Source organism: Aspergillus japonicus (assembly GCF_003184785.1).
Source record: "Aspergillus japonicus CBS 114.51 unplaced genomic scaffold BO86scaffold_91, whole genome shotgun sequence".
NCBI lineage: Eukaryota > Fungi > Ascomycota > Eurotiomycetes > Eurotiales > Aspergillaceae > Aspergillus > Aspergillus japonicus.
The window spans coordinates 52,324-67,993 of NW_020291728.1; the positions used below are offsets into that span (position 1 = coordinate 52,324).

The following is a 15,670-nucleotide window of genomic DNA, read 5'->3' on the forward strand; positions in this document are numbered from 1 at the left end:
GAGGGAGGATTACCCCGCCGGAGGAGTGCTTTCTTATGGGGGCCGATTATGCTGCCAAGATTGTGGTGGCCTAGACTGGCGCTTACCTATCCTACTGTAGTTGCTAACAGTCGAGAGGGGGAAGTTGGGTTGCAGGCGCAGCTGAAAGGAGAATAGTAGGCCTTAACGACTAAAATTGCCACTCTGCAGCTTATCTGCTTTAAATCCCCCATCTCCCATCTATATATTGCCCCCCCTCCCCTGAATCTAGAGCTTGTGTTGTGCTGTGCTGTGCTGTGCTGTAGTTCTGTCCTTTCGGAGGGTAGCCCTAACTACTATCCCTGTAAGTCTCCGATCCGACTTCCCGACCAACTTAACAATGCTCCGACTAAGTCACTTGGTTCCCAATAAAAATGCATTTGACTCCTTTTCTGTGCAGCTTTATGTCTTGATGGATGTTAAGCAAAGCTCACAAACGTGACACTTCTGATCTCTCTTTCATCTCACGGTCACTATGTCTGAACAAGCTCCCGTTGACCCCTCTGCCAGCTCCGCATCCACCGAGCAGAGTTCCAGTGAACAGGAAAAGCAAAAAAAGGCCGGTCCATCGTTTGAAAGGGGATTCCGCTTCTGGATGATTATCGCGACTCTCTGTGTGATTGGGATTCTGAGTGCCCTTGAGAACACGGTGGTGACCACCTCCCTGCCGCACATCGTCACGGAACTGAACATGGGTGGGAACTACATCTGGGTGACGAATGTGTTCTTTCTGACTAGGTAGGGGGCGCCTTCACAGACTGCAATTGAGATCCACTGACAGAATTGAATGTGTTGTGTCTCTTAGCGCCGCGGTACAGCCTCTGTTTGGCCAGCTGGCCAATATCTTTGGCCGCCGATGGATCACCCTCGTGATTGTCTCGCTGTTCACCCTCGGAAGCGGGATCTGTGGTGGAGCTCACAATGGCGCAATGCTGATTGCCGGCTGTGCCGTGCAGGGGATGGGCAGTGGTGGGATCAATATGATCGTGGACGTGATTGTATCGGATCTGGTGCCCTTGCGCGAGCGAGGAAACTACATGGCTTTTGTCCTCCTGGTATACTTCGTCGGGACGGCATTGGGACTGTGGATTGGAGGTGCTATTGTTGACAATTCGACCTGGCGATGGGTGAGTACCGGCAGACCACACCATGGTCGGCCCAAACATGACCGCTTATAGAATTCTAGGTATTCTTTATCAACCTCCCTGTTGGAGGAGTGTCCTTGGCCATGATCTTCTTCTTCCTCCATATTCAATTGAACAAAGAGATGAGCTTCCTTTAAAAGATCCGTCGCATCAACTATATCGGAAACGCCATTTTGATCGCAACGACGGTCTCCGTGCTCTTCGCGCTCACCTACGGAGGGACCAAGTATGACTGGTCATTGTGGCACATCCTTGTATTCCTCATTCTTGGCCTAGTAGGATTGCTGATCTTCGTCGCCTTGGAAAACTCTCCCTGGATTTGTGAACCGGTGGTCCCACCTCGACTCTTTGGCAATCGCACCTCAGCCACCGTGTTTGCAGCCACTTTCTTGAACTCTGCGCTGTTGTATTGGGTGATGTTCTTCCTGCCAGTCTACTTCCAAGCCGTCTTGGGTGCCTCTGCGGAGCGGTCTGGGGTACAGGTCCTCCCAATCATTGTCGTCGCTGTGCCCGCGGCCATTGTCGCCGTCCTCCTCCTGGCCAAATTTGGCCGCTATAAGCCCCTCCACCTGATTGGTTTTGCAGTCTGCACCATTGGGCTGGGTCTCTTCACTTTGTTTGATCGGAACAGCACCACTGCAGAATGGGTCATCTTCCAGATGATCGCCGGGGGTGGATCCGGGTTTGTGCTCAACACCCTCCTGCCAGCGTGCCAGGCCGGGCTGGCCGAGTCCGACCAGGCGGCAGCCACCGCAGCCTGGTCGTTTGTTCGCAGCTTTGGGAACATCTGGGGCGTGGCCATTCCCGCCGCGATCTTCAACAACCGGTTCGAGCAGCTGTCCGGTCGGATCCCCGATGCGCAGGTTCGCGAGCTGTTGTCACGCGGGAGGGCCTATGAATCGGCGTCGGCCAGCTTCATCCAGTCGTTTTCTCCCGCGCTACGCGACGATATCGTCGGGGTGTACGCGGACGCGCTCAAGCGGGTGTGGCAAATCTCGATCGTTTTCTCTGGGGTATCGTTCCTGCTCGTGTTCCTTGAGAAGGAGATCAAGCTTCGGACAGAGCTCGAGACGGAGTATGGGTTGGAGGAGAAGAAAGCGGAACAGGTAGATGTGGAGCAAGCCAAGTAGTAGGGCTATACTAATAGGTAGATAGTCATATATGTAGTATAGATTTGGGTGGTTCTGTCTATGTTAATCCTTCTTGTTCAGAGCACCGCGTTCAACTGAAAGCCACCCATTAACTAGCACTCACGTGCTTGATGCAGCATCTCCTTAACAAGGCTGTCCCCACCCCGGCAAAGATAAATTAAAGCCTGCAGTAATGTAACTGCGTCCTTGGAACAGAGAGAACCAAACTTGGTGCTTTAATAACTCAAATGGACCACCAACTTCTCTCCCCGGACCTCCCCCTTCCTCATCATCTGCAATCCCTTTACAATCCCCTCCCAGGACCCCTCCACCTCCCGGACCGGATGCGATCGGATTAAGCCCTGGTTCACCAGCACTTGCACTTCGCGACACCAACCGGTCGATAACTCTAACTTCCGGACGTCTTTATGACGATGATACACGCCGTCCAGCATGACCTCCCTCCCGAACATCTCATAGCCCAACACCATCTCCATCTGTACAACCTTCCGCTTGCGCCACTCTTCTGGGCAGAACTCCAGAGATGCATATCTGCCACCCGCCCGGCACATGGCCTCGCAGCAGATTGCCGCGGATTCTGGTGATGTAATACAATCCAGCGCGTGGCGCAGCGATGCGTTGGTCTCTTTCCTGATTCTAGCCACGCAGTCCGAAGCGGTATAGGGGACAGTCGATGCTGCTGCGTACGATTGGACCAATTGCGAAGAGGCCGGAGAGGCCGTGGCAATGGGGCTGTATCCAGATCTGTGGACACGTTCAATATCAGCACCCGAGAGATGACGAAGCGAAAGGAGTACTGCACATACAGACTTAACAATTGACAAGCCATGGTCCCCGTTGCCGTGGCGCCGCCATACACCAAGACGGGCACACGACCCCCGTCTGCCTTAGGGCAGACCGGCGCCGATGGCCGGCCCTCGAGCCGGAGAGTGTCATAAAAAGCCAGCCCCAGCGTTCCCCAGCCAATGCCGCCCAGTGCCGCCGCTTCCAGATCACTCCACGCCACAGGCACGCGGAGGACGAGCCGCGCATCGGCCACGAGGTACTCGGCGAACGCGCCAATGTCAGGATTGCCCGGATTTGATCCGTGAACGGCACCGCAAACGCGTGTACCTGGCTGGGGAAGGGCTTCTCCATCCCACGTGCTGGCGGTGGCAGCTGTCATGACTGTACCGACGAAGTCGCAGCCCATCGTTGCGCCGGGAGTAGGGTGATGTAATGGCATTTTGTAATCCGTGGGGTTGAGCGCCACGACGGTGACTCGAATCAGGATGTCATAGGGACCAGCAGGCTGGGGGGTGGCCTTTGTAGTGGTGAGGGCTGGGGTGGAGGCACTGGAGCTGGAGGGCTCGGCCTGGACAAGGGCTATCTGGTAAGGGGGAAGAAGAAACATTTCGGCGACGTTGACGTGAGGATACGATGATATATGGGATGATTTGGGAGTCTCTGACCTCCCGATATGGTCCGCAACTCAACCTTGCATGCGAATTTATGGCCAGTATGAATAGTATCTTAATGTATGTCTCCGAATGTGCCCACCCGACCCGGTGCGGTGCAGTGGGGTTCGGAGGATTCCGACTGGCATCGGACCTATCGGAGACAATCCTTTACCTTTCGGTATACTTGCCAGGTGAACAAGCATCATTCATGGAGCATCTAAGAAGCTGCTAGGCTATGCATGATAACTTTGGGTAGGGCCAACCACGGCAGTAACGTGCTGGATGAAGCATACTAGTTCTGCCTTGGGCAGCAGCGGATGGCCAGGCAGCAAGGCAGCCTAGGCAGCGAGGCAGTAAGGCAGTGAGGCAACAAAGTAGTAGCGCACGTGATCTCTACGGTCGGGTTTCCATCATCCATCGTTCGTTCGCCATTTCTCTCTCACGACTACCACCACCACCACCATCATTCGCTCTAACACTTAAGACGGCACACATTCGCCATTGTTGTTTTAACCAAGCTCGATGCTTCCCCTCTCCCCGTTTGAGTTGGTAGCAGCTCTACTCTATCACTCGAAAACACACTGACAGAGTTGCAATGAAGGAACGAAGATTCCCTTCTCCACCAAACCAATCCTTACTGACAGATACTACCTAGTAGACTCTAGGCCATCTCGTCTCTCCTACCCTGTCTTGTCTCTCTAGAACAATCGCATTACCAGCTTCCAAGTTCCCCCCGACCCTACACCAAGTCTCAACATTTCCCACGAGAACCGCTCGTTGCAAATGGAGCTTTGAGACGAACGTGATCGAAGCAGAAGTAACATGTCGCGCTCGATTGGAAAGCACCGCCTTCGTATCCTCTAGCAGCCTCGCGATGAAAGCCTATTCACGGCTCTCCGCGCTGGAAAGTCCGACCGGCCGTTCGCCGACCCGATTCACCCACGCTCGTACACATCCCCCAATTCATCCCAGACTACTTTGGCACCCGATTCGGTCGGATCCGACGCCTGGATTTCTTGGCTATACGAGGGTGAAATATGCTTGTATGTAGGGGGAGGGGTGGGAGTAGGTCGTAGGTCGTAGGCGATGGATGGTCTGCTGGTGGTCCCCGCTACAGGGTTCCTACCAGATGGTGGTTGATCCTATCTGTCCAAGTGGATGGAAAGCTCGGTGCTTCATCGGGAGGCCGTAGCCGAGGAAGTGTCATGAACCTTCAATGCATCTTATAGAGTAATAGTCCGGTCCGTGGTGTAAACGTCCAGTGCAAAATGAAGGGGATAAGAGGGCGACACGCGGATGATATATGTTTATTCCGATGCCGGAGCAAGGGAGATCTCTCCGTCCCACAGCTGGAACTGCTCAGCATTACAAGGTACGTCTACCTCCGTCAAAGTAAAAAGAGAAAAGCAACAGTTCATTTCTGCAGAAAAAGGGGAATCAAATACAGCAGAATCAAGCAAACAAAAAGCGCATATCCAGACCAAACACCAAATCCAAGTCCTGTCCCAGAATCCCGACAACCCCACCCCCCCTCCGAAGTACCCCATATGTTCCTAGACCGCGTGTCCCTATATACCTATACCTATGCCGAAAAAAGGAAATCATCAATGCCATAAGGGAGGTCGGTCAGTGACCTCTTTTCCCATCTGGCCCTGACCAGACCTTCGTTTCGAAGGACTGCTTGAATCCGCCCGAGAACGGACAGGCTGAGTGGGAGGAGTGGGAGGAACTTGGGGCGTGCATCGTGGCGGTGAAATGGCTGGTGGCCGTGTCAACCGACCGCGTATCGGAGAAGATACTACTCGGGGCTTCGGAGAGCTGCGTGTTGGAGCGGGTAATGTACGAGGTCGCATCATCATGCTGCTGCTCCTTGTTCTCGTGAACCGACTCAGTCTCGTCCTTCATGAACTCCTCGCCGTCGCGCACCTGCCAGCGGGCGAAGAGATCGTTCTGGATCCAGATCACCTTGCTCAACGCCTTGACCAGCGCCAGCTTGAAGGCGAGCGTGAGCTGCGGGTGACTGAAGACCGCCTCGAGGATGATGTCCTGGATGTACCCCAGACACACGCCGATGTGGATGTATTCCACGTGGAAGGCGAGCATGCGGTCTTTGCCAATGTGCATACGCCTGGCAGACGAGTCAGCAGGGTTCTCGAGGGGCCAGACAGCCGAGGGGACAGGCAACCTACCCGACTTTGTTCAGGTACTCATAGAATTCCGGCTTGGTAGGGTCAGAGCAAAGCTTGGTCATGTACCAGCGCAGGAACATCCGGCGGCGCTGAATGTAGGCGCTGTCAAAGGTGGGATAGGTGGTTTCCTCCTCATCTTCCAGTGATGTGTCGCGTGTGCGAAAGACGCGAGCTGTGATATCGTTCTCGAGGAGCTTCGCGTATACTTTATCGACCAGGGTAGGCGCCAGCGCCTTGATGTATTTGGATCCCTTGTTCAGAGCGGCGACATCATCTATTCAAAATCTTTGTTAGTCAAGGAGGACACTTCAATTGCTAGTTGGATCCAGACAGCACTGACCCTCGCTGAACTCTAGAAACTGCTGCAAGTAGTGGACTCGTGCCCCAAGATCGGTATAGAGGGCCTTCCGATCAACATGCCGGGGGACATTGGAGGATTTTCCCTGAAGAACCATGGTTGTATGTGTAGATGGGGAATTAGGGTTCTTGCTCGCAATCAATAGTAGCGGCAAATCGACAATCTAATCGGAGGAAAAGCAAAGAAAGACAGACAGACAGACAGACAGGCCGACTTAAACAGCAAGTTGACTACGAATCGTTCCATCGAGAAGGGGGCGATCGATCTGCTATTTACGATGAACGGGGCCACTCCGAAATCGAGATTTTCTTCTTCATTTGCCATTTTCTTCAGTCCTCCGTCCTCTGTCGACTCTTTCCCATCATTTCTTTTTTTGTCATGCATTAGTGTACTCCGTAGTGAGCGGAGCATGGCAAATGTGATGTGTAAGTGAATCCCCAGGCAAATCCACTTTGTGCCAGGCTCCCACCAGCAAGCTGGCCCAAATAGGGTTATGAAGGAGGCGATTTGGGAAATAATAAACGGTCTCCTATAAAATGTACTGCAGTTATGCCGTGAATTTGACTTCTGACATCTGTCACTCGCCAGATTTGTGTCCGGCAATGGTTGAGAAGTGGATCTGCAGGATCTGGCTTGGCTTGCTTTGGTTGCTTCTGACCGGGAGGGGGGGGGGGGGGGGAAGGGGGAAAGAGACCCACTTCATCGTCGCCATTTCTTCTCCTTTTCTAATCTTACCGCTCCTTCCAGTCCCCATTGCGATGCATCATTGCATCCCCCTCGACACTGGTCGGATCGTTTTTAGCACGGAGTGGATGCGATGTAGCGGAACAAAGGATTTTTATGGCCGGGAATTATCGCCGAAAGGTCGAACGTTCCCAAATGTCCCCAGCAACCCGACACGCCGGGCCGTGCCCTAGAGAGCCCAGTGTCCACTGCACCGCGGTGTGAGAGTCCTCCCTCCTGGATGGAGCCCGTCTTAACATAGTCCATTATGATATTATGACTGTATTATTGTATCAACCTTCGAAGTTCATCGGAGCCGGACCGGCCCAGTTCCTCAGGCACACTCATGTCCGAGCAGTAGCACTAAGGGGAACTAGAGCTTCGAGAAGTGTTTGACCCATGGTTCGATCGGCAGTCGTTGGAGACTTGAGGACTTTAGGAACTGAGTCCGGGAAGGTGAGGCTTGGAAGGTGGAGCGCCCGTTTGCCGAACTGCATCTGTTGACGACTGTGAATTGTGACTTGTGCATTTGCCCTCGTATTTCCAACCCGGGGGCAGACTGCAAGTAAACTTAAAAAGACTTAGTCCTCCCCCCTTTTTCTTTGTTTCCACACTTGTAGAAAAAGCAGAAAAATCCTTTACATCTAGCTTCGAATCGACTGTTCGGGCTGTTACTGCCTACTACCCCATGCTGTGCGGGAGGTTCGGCTTCGGCAAAACTGCTACATTCGCCGAGCATTCCCGGCCGACGCTGTAAATTAGTTGTGAATGAGCGATCAGACATCCCAATTAAGTTTAGATATCTATCGCATCCACAATACGAGACGGATTGAACCGATAGGTAAAGAGTATTCTCGCTCAGGCCTCCGACGCAATGTGACCTGTCTGTATCTTCACGAGTCCCCTAATGCGGATCGAGTCAACCATGTGGCAGTTCGCTCAAGACTAACAGGGCGCAGAAAAACAAAAGAAAATTGCGAGAAAGAAGAATTCTAGACCGTCAGCTAAAGATAACCCTTGCATTGTGTTATCATCGATCTAGTCAACCTGGAAAGCTATGGGATAATTATCGAAAATCGATTGAGTCCTGGTCCTTGCTGTGAACGGACTGATAGAGATCAACTAGGACCCAATTCTAGATCGATGTTGGAAACTGAGATTGTTCACCAGTGGTCATCCTTCTGCTTCATCGAGTGGGTCCCCCATCCTCTGACAGATGTCAGTAGGGAGAGATGACATCAGAGTAAGGTTGACGTCTGACAAGGACTTGTTTCATCCATCCCGAATTTAGCGGGGGAGCTCTGATGGACTGCGTGAGACGGTCGCTTGCTCGCCATAACCCGCAAATAGCCAGTAGCAAGGGTTGCAATGGAAATTATGATGTGTCAGAAATCCTTGGTTTGGGTGGAAGCGTGACGGCAAGACTCGGCTACTGATACAGGCTTTTTTTCGCCAAGTGGAGCCGCGACTGGGTGAAGAAGATCATGGATTCTTGGTTGACATCAGGGACGAGAGTCGGATTGCCTCGGTCGCGTCCGACATCGGCACTCCTCAATGTTGCGAGCCCTAACTTATGCTGCCGATGAGCATCAGGTGAGTTATTAGTTGGTATTGATTTCCAAGTAATCGAAGATTTCCCTTTTCACCCTGATGCATACGCATTATCAAAGTGTTCATACTGTACAGTACAACACATAAACATCGGTCCATTACCCCCACCTGGGAGGACAGAAAATGAAGTCATATCCGGCGAGAAAATCCAAGACGAACATTTTTCGGCAGCGTGGACAAATGACTGATTTCCAGCACGCAGAGATAACCCTCATCAAGAGCTACAAGCACAAGGGTAGTCTGGTCGCAGAGTCCAATTTGCCGCAACGCAAAGCACCTGACTGCTTGCCCACTGCGCCTGCAGTGTAAACCATCATCCATCGTCATCCAACACCTCGATGATACCGTCATGCACGCCTCTGGCATTCCAGACAGTCAAAAGGAACCGCCTAGCACGGTGGCAGACGAAGATCTTCCAGGTTCAAGGCTCCATTTCCCTGGTCATCACAGAGTTTCTTCAGCTTTCAGTTTCACCCTTGCATGCTGCACATGCCAACACCTGCCACCCATGGATACTCTTCCCGACCAGTCGATGGCGTCTGGTATAGACACCAGCACACACGCTGCAAATAAGATTTTGACCACTCTTCACCAAGCCACATTCAATCAGTGACGTCAAGAGTCAAAGATGGGGATGGGAAGCTATATAGATGGCACTGCGAGTTGGCTACTGTCTGGATTCTTACCCAAATTCAGTCGCATCAGCCTTCCACCATTCGCAACAAAATGGCACCACCTGAATACATCACACATCCCGAGTACTCCTCGAAGGTTCTCCTCCGTGGAGACCCCGAGTACGAACGATGCCGTGAGATGAACCCGAGTGCGGCCGGGCCTCGCTATCCCCGTGAGATCCATCTCGTGGAGAGCGCGGTGGATGTGAAGAAAGCCCTCCATCGAGCCACCGAGCTCGGAACCCCCGTGAGCGTGCGTTCATCAGGCCATGCCGCCCAGTCGCCATATCTTGTGCAAGATGGCATCCTGATCGACACCACCAACCTCAACCGACGTGTGGATTATGACGAAACCACCGCCCAGATATCCTTTGGGCCGTCCTGCCGCATCAGCGAGGTGACCGAGAAGCTGAGCGAAGTCGGCCGCTTCTTCCCCATCGGCCATGCGCCGACCGTTGCCATGGCCGGCTATCTTCTCGGGGGCGGACAAGGGTTCTTCATGCGGAGTCTCGGTGCCGCCGCGACCTTCGTCACCCGAATGGAGATTGTCCTACCCACCGGCGACATTGTTCTTGCAGATCATGAGCACTACTCCGACCTCTTCTGGGCCGCGCGCGGCAGCGGATTGGGCTTCTTTGGAGTTGTGACGCGGTTTTGGGGCAAGACCATCCCCGCCAAGACGCCCTGGCAACGAACCCTGGAATTCGAGATAAACCACGACAACTACGAGACGCTGTTGACTTGGGCCATCGAGGCCGGCCGGGCTACACCCAAGGAGCACACGGACCTGAATATGGCCATTGCGTACGCGCAAGACGATGCGGACGCCACCGGGGACGAGGTCCCGCCCGGGGCCCGTTTGCACCTCACGTTGCTGCTGTACTGTTATGCTGACACAGAGTCCGAGGCGCAGACCATGCTTGGTGCCTACGACCAAGTCGGCGAGGTGCAGGACTTCATGCTCGACAAACAGCCCGTCCAGAAGTGCACCTTTGAGGAAGTGCTCGCCGCCGGAGAAGCCGGTCCGGGGCCGGGTACCCGCGTCCACAACAATAGTATCTTCAGCGATCCGGGTTGCTCGCTTTCGCGGGTGAGTTCGCCTTCAGTCTTCTATCATTCATGCCCTAACAAAAGTCAGTTGCTGGAAACCATGAAACCCGCCCTGCTAGATCTGCCCACCCGGCAATCCAACGTATACATCTACCACTGCGACCAGCGGCCCGACGAGAATAAGATGGTGATGAGCTTGCCCCAGGACCTGTACCTGATGACGGCGACTGTTTGGACGGACCCCAAGCGCGAGTCCGGTCTTCGCCAGCATATCCGGGAGCGGTATGAGCGGGCTCTGTCTGTTGCTGTGGGGATGTTTGTCGTGGACTTGGATCCCAACTGGGAGGACGTTAACGTAAGTTTGTCTCTCCCAGACTGAGATGTGATACTTACACCAGTGCAGGCACGGGTGATCACCGACACGGCTTTGCAGAAGTTCCTGCTCGTCCGGGAGAAATATGACCCCCAGGGATTGTTCCCCGCCTATAAAGCGTTTGTGCGGGCGGATCGCAATGTCCGAGGTCTCAAAGGCGCCCTCAACGGGGCTGCGAATGAGGCTGCTGAAAGGGCTGGGACCGGGGTGGCGAGGGACGCTCTGGATGCGGCCGCCAACGCGGCTGCCACGGGGCCCGCCAATGCAGCTGTCAATGTATCGGCCTGATAGCCTTAGGGGGTAGTGTCGAGGCGAGAACCTGTTTGAAATTCGTATAAGAGTTAGCAAGCTGATGGGAATGTGACAAGCATGACGCGTCCTGTTTAAATGTGATATTGATCTGGCACGACTGGTCTTTTCCAGCCGATCATACTCGTGGATATCACCGCACGTTGTACCCTAGGTATTCCATTTAGCAACAGAGCAAGAAGATGTTCGATTCCTGCGCGCAGTATATACAATCCCGCGACCTTCTCTATGCATGCAGTCTATCTCTATCCCGCTGACGAAATGCATGAATCATGTCAAAGTGCCGGTATTATGCCTCCGAGTGTTGCTCACGCTTGAGCCTTCTGGTGGAGGAGACCGAGATGTTCCTTGATACTCTTCAATTCTTTCACCCGGCTATCCTCATTCTCCTTCAGCAGCCGCAAGTGTTCCTGCTTGAGCTCCTTGAAGTCGTCCTCGAGCTTGTGGTGCCAGGGATAGAGGACAAAGACCTGGAAACAGAGGGCCGAGCTGGCGATGACGAAGTTCGTTAGGGAGAATCCGCGGGTGATGAGCATGATGGCTGCCACGAGGGGTTAGTGAGGTTCTGCATTGCTGGAGCCAGCGGTTGGACCATACCTTCAGTATCTAGAACAGAATAGAGGAGAGAAGGGTAGCGGTTTCGAAGAAGCGCGATTTCAATGACAGATTAAATAAACGGATGGAAGTGGTTGAGGGGAGATTGGGTGGTAGGGAAAAAAGGGAGGCAAGAGCCAGACAGAATGAACTACTATCCAAGTATTTGCAAGGCGGATCTTCTACCCAAGTTATATTCTCAAGACAAGACCCGGCCCCTATTGCATAATCAGGCATCTTGCTGCAGTGCTGCAGTGCTGCTAATGAATTCCCAGACAGAGGCAGGGCTGTCGGATCCGAGAACGGGGATATTTCGGCGACCGTGAGTTGAGTTGTTGGGGTGCCAGATTTGCGGGGCACCAGCACCAAGCCCGGCAACATCCGACCAGCCGAAAGAATCCGATTGACCCCCCGGGTTGAGAAGCCCTTATCAGATCAAATCCATGATCCAGGGTGTATACTTCTACTCATAGCCCTGAGCTGTATGTCTGAGGACTAATGAGCTTGGTGTCATGTCAACTTATTCACAAATCTAGCGACCCTTTCTAGCTCCTTCCAACTGATAAATGGAACCCAAGATGCGAAGCCCATTGGACTTGGTCGTTGCCCTTCATTGAATCCCCTAGCACAAGGCAAGATATACTCGAAACCTATTCATTCAGCCCAATTTCTGACTGGCCTGCAGACCTCAGAGAGTAAAGCACCACACTTCTTGGGCATACTGTACCCCAGGGCCAGGCAGTGCGTAGTTCTTATGCAATGACAACTATAAGAGTTAAATCTGGTGCCCACTTGGCGGCTGACGCGGTCTACGATAGCAATAGTATACGTACGTTATACCGGTCCCCTCACCCCTCACTTATCTTATCTTGCTACGCATACTGTATCCGAAACCGTAATCGATAGGAACCGTTCCGAAAGAGATTCCGGACCCCATGCGGGGAACGTCCAACCTCCCTCCCAATCCCCTAATCCACGTGGAACAAGAAGCATCGCACACGCTTTTCCACGTAACTTTAAAAACGCCAGCGTCACATATTCGTTATCTAGGAAAAAATACACTTATGCGACAGCGCTACCCCACGTGAGCGCCCTCGTATCGACCACGCGCATAGAATCCCCAATTGAGCCCGGTCAGGATGGCAACAACCCCAAGCACCGGTGCAGTATAGTCTAGAGATCAAAGTACGTCAGCAACAAGATTACTAGTAACGAGAACCGGAGGTATCCTTACTCATATTGCCACCCGTAAGCGGAAAGGAGGTAGGGAAACAGAGGAAGATGGTGACGATGATGGTATAGACCACAGCGACGATGTTGCAGACGTAACCCAGTCCCGGCGAAAGGCCAAAGTGGCGCCCGCTGGGGAGGTAGACCTCCGACCGACGCTGCCAGATGAGCAATGCGATCGGAAGCGTGACGGAAATCTGCGACAGAATACTGGCGGTTCCGACAAACGCATTGAAGACTAGAGAAGGTGAGTCAGTCTCGTACTCACGACCCAGCTTGTGAGCCTCGAGGATGTTTGGGGGAATCCTACCGGAAGAAGACGCTAGGTAGAGGAATCCGATCACGAAGCAGGCGACGAAATTGAGGCCTAGAGCATACAGCGGAACGCCCTGTCGGTGGTCTAGCTGCTTTAAATACCCCGAGAGAAAAATCCCGTTGTCACACGCAAACGACCAGGTCAACCGCGAGGCAGTGGAGTGGATTGCGCAAGCAGAAACAAACATGATCGAAATCATCACGACGAGGAAGACCGTCGCACAGGTGGTCGATCGGCTGGCCTGTGCCCATAGATCGTAAATCGGGAACCTGTCAAGATTGCGCTTAGCATCAAGACACTGGAATTAAGAATCCCGCCTTACCCTGAGGCCGCATCAACCAGACTGTCAAAGTCGGTTACGCTGTAGCACATGGCCAAGGCAAACGCAAAGGCAGCCACAGAACCAATGCTCACGGTCGACAAGATGGCACGCGGGATGGTCCGTGCTGGGTTAAGACACTCGTCTGCCATATGCATCGTGGCGTCCAGACCGATGAGCATGTAGGACGGGGTCGACAGACCGGTCAGGAATACGATCCCGTTAGACCAATATCCATTCGAGGAGTTGACGAAATGTCCCCAGACGGTGGCTGAGTCTGCATGAACGGCCGAGCGTGCGGGACACACGATTGTTGTGATCACAAATAGGGCCAGAGAGAAGTAGACTGTGATCATCGTTAAGATGTTTCTTTCGAAAAGCAATGGATCAAATACTCACAGGCCCAGTCATAGACCCAAACCGTCTTGGACAATAACCCAACATTGTATGCCATGGCAATGATATGCACCGCTTGGTACATGAGGAAGTAATGCCAGGATTGTGGAATAAAGGTGGGATGATAGGTGAGAGCCAGAGCCATAATACCCTCCGTGATCATCAATGACAGCGAGGCAGCGATGGCCACCCATGACCAGATACCGATGATCCCACACAAGTAGGACAACCACCGGCGATGCTGTGCTGGAGCCAACATGGAAGTGAAGTAATATTGACCACCAGCCGATGGATACACGGCTGCCAGCTCGGCCAGGCTGAGCCCAGTGCAGGACATGGCAAAGCACACCACCAAGATACCGTACAGTAAGGTTACCGTGCCCCCTCCTGCAATGGCTAGGGGTAGACTGCCTGCAATAGCAATCCAACTGTTGGAAGTGTTAAACCCCAAGGCCATGATGCTGATCATGTTGAAATTGCGCTTGAGGCCCGGCCCTTCATGAGACACGGCGGCCACCATGCCGACCTCCACGTCTTGCTGGTCATGTTCGGGCTCTACACTCTTCTCCATTTTTGTCGTTACTGAAAGGCATGGCTTTTGGCGGGCCGATAATTCCTCCATCGCAGCACGTCGCAGAGTATGAGCGGATCTACTTCATGTCAGGGTGTTGAGGGGCCCCAGTCCCGGGTTCATATAGCGAGATCGGTTCATTCCGAGTCTGGTGGCGTCGCGGTCGAGAACGATAACATTCTTGGGGAGATAGCACTCGATTCGCCGTCAGTCGTGGCGCTTATCAGGATTATCTTCGTATCTGATAAAGCTCTCTCGGAACAACCTCAATTGATATCGGTATGAATCCGAGCCAACGCAAACGAGCCTACTGGGCAGAGATGCGATGAAGTGTATAGCAAGGTATTGAGTCCAATATGAACACCAAAGGAATACCATCAAGTCAGGGACCGCAAAGGAAATCATTGGCCGTGGTTTGGGGGAGAGTGAAGAAATGAGCGGACAGCCATGGATATGATCTCCCTTCCAGGCAGACTAAATGCGTACCAAGCGTTTTGAGCAAGAGTGAAGGTAATGAGATATGCTACCAAGAGGGAACATGATCCATGATCGCCGCGCTCTCAACGCAGACCGGCTAGCGAACAGAGCCAGGAAGTACTATATTGTCTCCATACTGACATCAAAGAGACCAGCCACTCGCCCTCGCCGCCAACGCAACCGAGATTAAATCCGTTCAGACAGGCATTACAACAGATCACGTAGTGACTTATGACCGGACAGGCACGGCCAGGCACGAACGATTGTACTGCATATGTTAAGTGGATTGGCGATTGCATGGACTGGACTGGACTGGACTGGACTGGCGGTGAACGGGGAAGTAGGCCACGTGACTACCCAGGTGGGAAAGGGCAGGCTTTAAGTTCTTCCGCTCCGGTCGTTGCTTTCCAGCCACGCCAAATCACGTGCTCTCGCCGCCGCCGCCTCCTCCTCCTCCTTTTCTTCCTCTTCCTACCGCCAACATCAATACCAACATCAACATCACCAGGTATCGCACGCTTTCCGAATATCAACGCACAGATTCTCCCGGGTGATCCTTTTCTCACTACTTCTCAACGTCTCAACCTTTCTGCCTCATCATGTGAGAGCCCATTCAGCCTACCCTACACCGAGGGCCCCACCTCAATCTCGCTAAGCCACTGGCGTCTCGATGGCGTGTTTCCGCAGTCCCACCCCGGCGTCAAACAACGAACGAGTGTGGTTTGTC

General features: G+C 53.2%; 7 protein-coding genes across 7 annotated transcripts; 3 read left to right on the forward strand and 4 right to left on the reverse strand.

Annotated features, from left to right (window-relative positions):
* Positions 1-352: 352 nt before the first annotated feature.
* Positions 353-2,293, forward strand: BO86DRAFT_413674 (MFS general substrate transporter; the record flags this gene model as incomplete). Its single annotated transcript, XM_025674767.1, has 3 exons — positions 353-756; positions 824-1,145; positions 1,304-2,293. The coding sequence occupies exons 1-3, from the start codon at positions 494-496 to the stop codon at positions 2,291-2,293; spliced, it is 1,575 nt and encodes a 524-aa protein (XP_025522602.1). The 5' UTR covers positions 353-493.
* Positions 2,294-2,458: 165 nt separating this feature from the next.
* On the reverse strand, positions 2,459-3,791 carry BO86DRAFT_246495 (zinc-binding alcohol dehydrogenase family protein). Its single transcript, XM_025667134.1, has 2 exons — positions 3,121-3,791; positions 2,459-3,058 (listed from the first exon to the last, which is right to left on the reverse strand). Exons 1-2 carry the CDS (start codon positions 3,705-3,707, stop codon positions 2,530-2,532), a joined length of 1,116 nt encoding a protein of 371 aa, XP_025522603.1. The 5' UTR covers positions 3,708-3,791; the 3' UTR covers positions 2,459-2,529.
* Positions 3,792-4,208: 417 nt separating this feature from the next.
* BO86DRAFT_246539 (uncharacterized protein) lies at positions 4,209-4,913 on the forward strand. The gene is made up of 2 exons (XM_025667136.1): positions 4,209-4,352; positions 4,419-4,913. Exons 1-2 carry the CDS (start codon positions 4,349-4,351, stop codon positions 4,802-4,804), a joined length of 390 nt encoding a protein of 129 aa, XP_025522604.1. The 5' UTR covers positions 4,209-4,348; the 3' UTR covers positions 4,805-4,913.
* A 461-nt stretch (positions 4,914-5,374) lies between these two features.
* On the reverse strand, positions 5,375-6,487 carry BO86DRAFT_246529 (protoglobin family protein). Its single transcript, XM_025667135.1, has 3 exons — positions 6,283-6,487; positions 5,943-6,216; positions 5,375-5,881 (listed from the first exon to the last, which is right to left on the reverse strand). Exons 1-3 carry the CDS (start codon positions 6,395-6,397, stop codon positions 5,380-5,382), a joined length of 891 nt encoding a protein of 296 aa, XP_025522605.1. The 5' UTR covers positions 6,398-6,487; the 3' UTR covers positions 5,375-5,379.
* Positions 6,488-9,360: 2,873 nt separating this feature from the next.
* BO86DRAFT_372244 (FAD-binding oxidoreductase) lies at positions 9,361-11,019 on the forward strand (the record flags this gene model as incomplete). Its single annotated transcript, XM_025670341.1, has 3 exons — positions 9,361-10,398; positions 10,447-10,717; positions 10,757-11,019. 3 exons carry the CDS (start codon positions 9,361-9,363, stop codon positions 11,017-11,019), a joined length of 1,572 nt encoding a protein of 523 aa, XP_025522606.1.
* A 95-nt stretch (positions 11,020-11,114) lies between these two features.
* Positions 11,115-11,759, reverse strand: BO86DRAFT_413677 (uncharacterized protein; the record flags this gene model as incomplete). Its single annotated transcript, XM_025674768.1, has 3 exons — positions 11,638-11,759; positions 11,353-11,581; positions 11,115-11,190 (listed from the first exon to the last, which is right to left on the reverse strand). Exons 2-3 carry the CDS (start codon positions 11,574-11,576, stop codon positions 11,115-11,117), a joined length of 300 nt encoding a protein of 99 aa, XP_025522607.1. The 5' UTR covers positions 11,577-11,581; positions 11,638-11,759.
* Positions 11,760-12,709: 950 nt separating this feature from the next.
* Positions 12,710-14,466, reverse strand: BO86DRAFT_324979 (amino acid transporter; the record flags this gene model as incomplete). Its single annotated transcript, XM_025668506.1, has 5 exons — positions 12,710-12,807; positions 12,869-13,102; positions 13,175-13,449; positions 13,503-13,845; positions 13,899-14,466. 5 exons carry the CDS (start codon positions 14,464-14,466, stop codon positions 12,710-12,712), a joined length of 1,518 nt encoding a protein of 505 aa, XP_025522608.1.
* Positions 14,467-15,670: the final 1,204 nt, after the last annotated feature.

Coding starts and splice junctions, on each gene's coding strand:
- BO86DRAFT_246529 (XM_025667135.1), bottom strand. CDS start 6,397: ATGGTTCTTCAGGGAAAATCCTCCAATGTCCCCCGGCATGTTGATCGG. Junction 6,217..6,282: donor GTTTCTAGAGTTCAGCGAGG/GTCAGTGCTGTC, acceptor GATTTTGAATAG/ATGATGTCGCCGCTCTGAAC. Junction 5,882..5,942: donor GAGTACCTGAACAAAGTCGG/GTAGGTTGCCTG, acceptor CTCGTCTGCCAG/GCGTATGCACATTGGCAAAG.
- BO86DRAFT_246495 (XM_025667134.1), bottom strand. CDS start 3,707: ATGTTTCTTCTTCCCCCTTACCAGATAGCCCTTGTCCAGGCCGAGCCC. Junction 3,059..3,120: donor GCTTGTCAATTGTTAAGTCT/GTATGTGCAGTA, acceptor ACGTGTCCACAG/ATCTGGATACAGCCCCATTG.